This window comes from Bison bison, unplaced genomic scaffold (genome assembly GCF_000754665.1).
Source record: "Bison bison bison isolate TAMUID 2011002044 unplaced genomic scaffold, Bison_UMD1.0 scf7180017864063, whole genome shotgun sequence".
Taxonomy (NCBI): domain Eukaryota; kingdom Metazoa; phylum Chordata; class Mammalia; order Artiodactyla; family Bovidae; genus Bison; species Bison bison.
This window is the reverse complement of record NW_011494635.1, coordinates 13,555,837-13,564,275: the sequence shown is the minus strand read 5'-3', so window position 1 is coordinate 13,564,275 and position 8,439 is coordinate 13,555,837. Positions and strand designations below refer to the sequence as shown.

The following is an 8,439-nucleotide window of genomic DNA, read 5'->3' as shown; positions in this document are numbered from 1 at the left end:
ATTCCCCTCTGCTTTTTAGTTCAGCTGGAAAAAAGCTACTAGAAGGAATTCTAACTTCGATATTGGAAGGCTCTGAAATTCCTGGTTCTCAGGAGCCAAACTAGTCCAAGGCCAGCAATGATGCCTGGGGACATGAGTTGCCTAAAGGTTGGGCTGAAAACCAGGCTTTCCCTGGCAAGACTGAGGGGAGGTATGGGTGCCAAAGACTGAATGCCCTTTAAGTGAAGATGTCCCATAAGCGATCAGAACCCTGGGCCTAAGACTATGCAGTTGAAGGACACTGCCCTTAACAGTGAGGCAAGACACTGCCAGCAAGGCCTGAGCAGCAGTTTTTCTCATCCCAGAATTATTAGGCAAACCAGACTGATGACATGAGCAGAGCTCAAAACCGATCCCAAGGCGGGCTGCTTGTGTCAATTCAAAAGCCACACTTTTGGAAAGCAACAAGTCTTTCTCCTCAGTTTAGTCCATAAGGGAAATCCCCTCATTTTAGAAGAAACTACTGATCTCAGTCCAAGCTGCTGGCTCTGATGGTTGGGATTGGCCAGGGCTTGTGCTGCGTCCTCCAGGACTGGGCACAGGGTCAACAGGGACCGAACCTTCAATGGAAGGGGCTGAACCAGGGAGGCAGGCATTCCACTGGGGAGAAAGGCTCTCCTGGGGCAGTGTCTGAAGCCTGAGGCCTGTGGTGGCCCAGGCCCCACAGCCATGACCACAGTTTGGACAGCCAGGATTCTTTGTGTATCAACAGCTACTCTGTGCAATCCAAATGCTTCTCCCCACCCTCACACAGTGCTGCAACAGCCCAAAGAAAATACTGTTATCAGAGACCCAGAGGTCCTGGACTGCCAGCTGCAAACGAAGGGAAGTGTCTGTCTGCTCATCCTCCATGAGGACCCCCCCACCCTCAACCCGCTGCCAAGTATCAGTGGTGCAGGTGATGCTCTTCAGCGCTGTATAGAGAATAAAGACAACATGCACTCAAGCAGCACACAAAGGCCAAGGAGAACAAAGACAGCCCTCTAGGGAGAGGCCTTTGGAAGAGCTGAAGTTAAGACATCCCGTTTTTCAATGTCCATCTCCAAGGTCTTCTTCCTCTAGGGCTTCTGCTCAAAGAGGTCGTGATACTCCTGCTGCTCCAGCTCACGGTTATACTTCTCAATTTCCCGGTTGGCTTCTTCCACGTAGTCATTCATGAACTGGTCCATGACTGGCACCTCATTAAGGAAGAAAGCTCTGAGCCTGGGGGCCAAGGGAGCTGCCCAGGCCAGAGGAATCTGTACAGGCTGAGTGAGTGCTCAGCCTGTACAGAAGGTACCTGACTGGCTTTTTTATATACTGGCAGCACCACAACTACAAAGAATGTGACAGTGTGACAGAGACTGACACAGGGCCCTTCCTAGCTCCTAGGAATGAGCCCTTCCACTTTCACCAAACACAGCAGCACCCCATCCACCTTTTTCACAGATTAACTACTATAATCAGACCCAGTCTCCAGCTTGTAAATTATGACTCCCTGATGACCACAGGATGTTACCACAGCTGCATTTAAACTACAACCCACAGAGTAACCTCAGCTATCACTGAATGAAGGAGAAATGTAATTTTAATGACTGTAAAAGGACAAAATGAAAAGTCAGTCTCTGTGGCTTGCTGTGTATTCCCGAACCCACCCTGCACCAAAGGCTGGGCTGTGATGGCTCTAGCAGACACCCTCTTTACAGCTAGGCTTTCACACCCCCGCAGCCTCTGTGCATCAGATTCCAAGGATACGTGGGTGAAAATCAGTCTTGTCACCAAAGAAGTTGACAAACTGGGTGCCATTATAAAAGTAGCCTGCAGGCAGGGGGTCCAGGTGGCGTTTCACCTGTACGAAGAGAGTCTTGTTAGAATTAAGCTGACCATTTCCTATAATTCACTCATTCATTAAAAACAAAAACAGGGATTTCCCTGGCAGTCCAGTGGTTAAGACTCTGCGCTGCCACTGGGGGTATGGTTTGATCCCTGGTTGAGGAATGAAGATCCCACATGCCACAGGGCAACTAAGCCCATACATCACAACGAGAAGCTTGTGCACCTCAACAAAAAGCCCATGAGACCCAGTGCAACCAAAAAAAGATATGCCAGGGAATTAACACCATCACACCATCCCCAAGCAGCCATCAAACAATGAATGAAGGCTCTCCCACCTCTCAGGGAGGAACTCTGGAATTCCTAATGGGATTAAGCCCCAGATGCCCACAGTGGTACTGGTTTGACAATACACCCTTCTCTTCTCTCTCTTACTTTCCCACTTTCCTGTTGGTAGCTTACAGAATCACTTCCCAAATAAACTACCTTCACTCAAATCCTTGTTTAAGGTCTACATCTGGGGAAGCAACACTGCCTGCCTTCTGAAGTGCCCTCGGTCTCCTCACCAGGAACATGCAGAGTTGCCCAGGCTTTGGAATTAAGAGATCTTTCTCAAGTCCACAGCAGGGGCTCCTGGAGGTCCAGAGTCCTGCCCGCCTGCCCATCACTGGGACTGGTGACACAGCTCATGCAGACACCTGGACTCTCTGGTCCTTTTGGCCTTTGCCCCCAAGCCCATCAGGAAAAGGCTTCAGTGCGGATGCAGACTAGGGCAGAGCCTGGGAGTCAGCCTGGAGTCTGAGCGGGTTCCTCAAGGAGCCTTTTGCTCTGGCCTCAGGATTCCACGACCTGCCCATGAGCAACTTCAGGATCTAGACAGTTTTTACCTGGGCACTTGCTGGTTTATATCTAGGACAGAGGAAAGGTAGGGGGAAAAGACTTCTGCAGCTGCTTGAACAGGATGATAAAACAGAGCTCCATGTCATCTGTTCCTCCCACAGGCACTGGGTTTTCCTCAATCTCATGACCACATCAACACCAGAGGTCACCTGTCCTTCTCGCTGAGGCTGCAAGGCCAGCTGAGTGGAGGTTTCTCTTTACCCAGCTTCCCTCTGCAGACTGAGAGAAGCAGGACCTCCAGCATGTCCCAGTAACAGCCACCTCACTCAGGAATCCTAAAGGACAGAGCTGTGCAAGAACCGCCTTGGGACACTGAGGGGACTTAGGCCTCCAAGACAGAGTACTCACATGAATGTTCCTGATCTCCTGCTGGGTCAGCATCCCCCTGGTCTTCAGGGCTTTCCTCTGAGGCTTCTGTGCAGAGAAGTAAAGGCGGGGTTAGGTCCCAACCGAACTGATGGAGTACATGGAAGGGTGAGGGTCAGAGCTGGGGGGCTGGTTACGTGACTTAGATGCCAGCAGAGGGGGAAGCACAAGCGCTGTCATGGCCTGGATGTAATACCCTGCCTGTCAGCCCCTGGAGAGCACCAATTTCCCCCCTTTGTAGAGTCCTACATGCCAGGGGGTAACAAGTGGCAGAATCAGACTGATGTTTTTGTAAATAGGTATGTTTCTGCCTCTTTGAAGATTCTCAATCCTAAATCATCCCACCAGTGACAGACATGTAGACAAAAGGACTGGAGGTCTTATAGTCCAATACCATGTAAGAGTTTTTCCCAGTGACTAGACAACAATAACAGCCACTGAGTCTGAGAAAGACACAGTCTGCAGGCAGCCTTCCCACCTTAGTATAAAAGACAGGTCCCAACCTGGCATGTGCAGGAGACCTGGGCTGTAGCCAACTTTATTTCCAGAGTTCTAGGATAAGCTAAACCTCAGACCATGTGCAGAGGCTTAGCACCTGAAGCTTGTAGCATATTAGATGATTTTAACTCCAGTTCAGATTTTTTCCTTTGTAGTACCGAACTAATGATGCTTGTTCATATCTACAGGCAAGCCTCCTCTTCCCCATACCTCTCCCTGGGGCCTCTGCTGTCTATGCTTGGAGTCTTGGTTTGCAAAGGGCTCTAAGCATATCTTTTTGTATCTCCATTCTAGAGAGAGAACCAAAGTACAGGAGATGCTGGGCTCAGAACACAGGAGAGGCTAGGAACTAGGTTCAGCTAAGAAGACATTTTGAGTTTAGTACACTAAGCTCATCCAGGGTCCATACAAAACAACTAGGTTTCACCTAGGTCCTGGTTAAGCCACCTAATAAGTAACTCCAGTCTGCCATGGGAAGTAGAAATGGGAAATGGCTTTCAGAACCCGGGCTCACAGGATAGTCAATGAAACAATTCTGCCTAGAGTTTGCCTCAGGGGCTCCCTCCCACTCTCAGAGTCCCTGAAAATGCTGGCTGAGCCTGTGACAGATGAACCAGTGGTGAGAAAGCAGGGAGAGGGTTGGGAGCGGGGGTGGCTTCTGCCTCAGAGCCAGTAGCAACCCCTAAGTGTCTGGTGATATTGGTACCAGATCTGCTTGGGCTTCGAAATCACCTGCTTAGCCGACTGCCGCAGCCAGTCCTTGACACTTTCTTCCTTCAGAGAGCAGCCTATGAACACGAGGTAGCATTCCTGCTGCCCGCTGCTGCTTTGAGGTGAGGTTCTGGAGTCAGGGGGTGGTGTGGGTCCCTCCAAAACTGGCACGATACTCAAGGAGTTGGCCAGAGTGTTGTGGCAGACCTCCATCATCCTCTCAGAGTCTGTAAGGAGAACACTTTAGTCCCCGAGACCATGCCCCTAAAGGTTAAGGTCACAGTAAGACTGTGGTAGTGCAGCTGGGTTGGGGACAGATTCCCAAGACATGCTGGAGGGAAAACTGATGTGACTGGCAGCAAATTAGAAAGGATGAAGTAAGAAAGGGAGGAACTATGTAAGTTTCTAGCTCAGTTGATTGGGTGATCAGGTGGACACCACTAACCCAGAAGGGGATTACAAGAGGAAGAAAAAGTTTGCAGGAGGGAGGAGAAGAGTCTGACTCTGCATCTGTGGCATTTGAAAGACTGTGGGACCCTGAATGGGAGAAACCTACATAGTCATTAGAAGAAGGGGATGGCTCAGGTCACTCCTATGGAAGAGATAGTTGAGGAGAAGCAAGGAAAGCCGCCTTGGTACAGGTAAAGAGGGTGGGTTTCAGCCAAGGCCTGAGAGGCCAAGGCAAGAGGGCATGCTCAACAGTACAAGTGCTAGAGGAGGGTCACATGGTGAAAGGAAAGAGGTGACTGGGTTTATAGGCCGAGGAGCTGGGGGCTAAGATTTACTGGAGACACGAGAAAAGGGTAATGGTCCCCAAAAAGGCATGATAAGAACTCTAAAACAAAGAGAGGTTTACACCTTGAACAAGAAAGGGGTCAACAGTTGGTCTAAATAAGGAAGAAAATGAGACGATGATAGGGCAGACGGAAGATGAAGGCATGAAGACCACTGAGGCAGGTTGGGGGCTGTCTGTTGAAGCCTGAGTGAATAGGGCTTGAGTAAGGGGCTTACAGAGAGGGGCCGAAGTTTCTGATTCAATAACATAAACTAAGCCAAAGGTTAAGGACCATGAGAGATTCTTTTATACAGACTCTGTCACCTAATTTTCCTATCTGAACTCAGATGATTCCATGCTTACAACTCTCAGTGGTTCCTGCTGCAGACATTCCTGGTTGCCTGCCCAGCATCCTCTTCCCCCAATATGAATTTCCCATGGTCAATGTCAACTTGACCTTGGCCAATGACAGAAGTGCTGAGGAACTGATAGAACCACTCACAGGAATAGCCAGCCTCTTCCATCAGCTGGGTGTTCTGTCTGGATGTGATGCCTAGCCTCTAGCACTACCTGGCAACCATGAGGGGTGGAAACCTGAGGAAAAGCTGACACTAAGAATGGAAGCACACAAAAGCCATGTATTACCTGGGTCTTTAGTGGTCCTGCTACACTGCCAGACCTCCTGACTTCTTGCTGTGTAGCTAACACCTGCTAGTTGAGCTGGAGTTTTCTGTTGTAACTACCAAAGACACTGTAACCAGACACACTCCCTTACATCCTCCCCTAGGCCCCAGCCACAGTAAACTCTTTTTGGTTCCTGAAATATGCCCTTTTTGCCTCAGATCCACAGCAAATGCTCCTTTTCTCTGGAGCATTCTCACCTTTTCCAATGTTGAGTTGACTAGCTCCTTGTTTTGACAACTTCCCTGAACCCCAGTCCAGGACTGACTGACTTCAGGTTGCAAGGGCTCCAGTGGTCAAAGGCTGTTAAACAGGTCTGCTGAAGGGGAGGAGAAGCAAAGTAGAGGGCTTGAAGACTCTACCAGAAACAGATCCAGAGCCAGAGAGCTCAGCATTGGGGTAGCTCCTGGTGACAGGGCTATGAGGAAGCCATGGATGGCTCAAGAGGGGTGCGGTGTTAAAGTCTCTAGAACAAGGAAGTCAAGGAGCTGTGAGGAGAGGCCCTGAGCAGGTGCATGCAGGGGCAGGAAAACAGATCTTCCACTGCAGAGCAGAAGGGCCTGAAGAAAGATTGGTATCCTGAATGAAAGGGAAGACTGGAGGAGCCTGATGGTGTAAGATCCAGAGGGGAGGGTTTTTTTTTTTTTTTTTGAGAGAGTCTAAGAGGCATCTTGATGGATCATTGCCTTGTCATGGCGATTGGGCTTGCATAACTCAGTGAAGCCTATAGCACATTGAATACCTATAGCACATTGAAGAATTAACACCAAAAAAAGATGTCCTTTTCATCACAAGGGATTGGAATGCAAAAGTAGGAAGTCAAGAGATACCTGGAATAACAGGGAAGTATGACCTTGGAGTAAAAAATGAAGCAGGGAAAAGGCTAATAGAGTTTTGTCAAGAGAACAAGCTGATCATAGCAAACTCCCTTTTCCAATAACCCCAGAGACGACTCTACACATGGACATAACCAGGCAGTCAACACTGAAATCAGACTGATATATTCTTTGCAGCCAAAGATGAAGAAGCTCTATAGAGTCAGCAAAAACAAGACCTGGAGCTGACTGTGGCTCAGATCATCAGCTCCTTATTGCAAAATTCAGGCTACATTGAAGAAAGTAGGGAGAAACCACTAGGCAATTTAGATATGACCTAAATCAAATCCCTTATGACTATACAGTGGAAGTGACAAATAGATTTAAGGGATTAGAACTGGTAGACAGAATGCCTGAAGAACTATGGATGCAGATTTGTTACAATGTACAGGAGGCAATGACCAAAACCACCCCAAAGAAAAAGAAATGCAAGAAGGCAGAGTGGTTGTCTGAGGAGGCTTTACAAATAACTGAGAAAAAAAGAGAAGTGAAAGGCAAGAGAGAAAGGGAAAGATATACCCAACTGAACGCAGAGTTTCAGAGAATACCAGGGGAGATAAGAAGGCCTTCTTAAATGAACAATGCAAAGAAACAGAGGAAAACAACAGAATGGGAAAAATTAGAGATCTCTTCAAGAAAACTGGAGATATCAAGGGAACACTTCATGCAAGAATGGTCATGACAAAGGAAAGAAATGGTAAGGACCTGGAAAAAGCAGAAGAGATTAAGAAAAGGTGCCAAGAATACACAGAAGAACTATATAAAAAAATGACCTGGATAGCCATGATGGTGTGGTCACTCACCTAGAGTTGGATATCGTGGAGTATGAGGTCAAATGGGCTGTAGGAAGCATTACTACAAACAAAGCTAAAAAAGGAGACAGAATTCCAGCTGAGCTATTTAAAATTCTGAAAGATGATGCTTTTAAAGTACCGTAATCAATATGTCAGCAAATCTGGAAAACTTAGCTGTGGCCACAGGACTGGAAAAGGTCAGTTTTCATTCCAATATCAAAAAAGGGCAATGCCAAAGAATGTTCAAACTACCATACAACTGCTCTCATTTCACATGCTAGCAAGGTTATGCTCAAAATCTTTCAAGCTAGGCTTCAGCAGTATGTGAACCGAGAACATTCAGATGTACAAGCTGAGTTTCAAAGAGACAGGAACCAGAGCTCAAATTGCCAACACTTGTTGGCTCATGGAAAAGTAAGGGAGTTCTAGTAAAACGGACTTCTGCTTCACTGACTATGCTAACGCTTCTGTGTGGTTCACAACAAACTGGAAAATTCTTACAGAGATGAAATACAGACCACCTTACCTGTATCCTGAGAAACCTGTATGTGGGTCAAGAAGCAACAGGTACCTCCAATTAAAATAAATAAATTAAAATAAAAAAAAAAAAAGAAGCAACAGGTAGAACCAGACATGAGACAACAGACTGGTTCACAATTGGGAAAGGAGTATGTCAAGGCTGTATATTGTCACCTTGCTTATTTATTTATTTACTTTGCAGAGTAAATCATGCAAAATGCCAGGCTGGATGAATCACAAGCTGGAAAGATTGCTAGGAGAAATATCAACAAGCTCAGATATGCAGATGATACCACTCTAATAGCAGAAAGTGAAGAGGAACTAAAGAGGCTCTTGATGAAGATGAAAGAACAGAGTGAAAAAGCTGGCTTGAAACTCAACATTAAAAAAACTAAGACCATAGCATCCAGTCCCATCACTTTATGGCAAATAGAAGGGGAAAAAAACGGAAGGAGTGATAGACTCTTTG

The 8,439-nt window shown here is 47.2% G+C and overlaps 1 protein-coding gene across 2 annotated transcripts in view; it reads right to left on the bottom strand.

Moving 5' to 3' along the window:
- Positions 1–6: 6 nt before the first annotated feature.
- The window catches only part of LOC104986061 (chromosome unknown open reading frame, human C20orf194), a 171,685-nt gene continuing 163,252 nt past the window's right edge, over positions 7–8,439 (bottom strand). For both annotated transcript variants that reach the window (XM_010836482.1, XM_010836483.1), the window contains 4 exons: positions 4,348–4,553; positions 3,100–3,165; positions 1,774–1,867; positions 7–1,210 (listed from right to left, as the gene is read on the bottom strand). In XM_010836482.1, the coding sequence (XP_010834784.1) occupies positions 1,098–1,210; positions 1,774–1,867; positions 3,100–3,165; positions 4,348–4,553 (479 nt within the window). In that variant the 3' untranslated portion in view covers positions 7–1,097. The remainder of the gene's footprint in view (positions 1,211–1,773; positions 1,868–3,099; positions 3,166–4,347; positions 4,554–8,439) is intronic.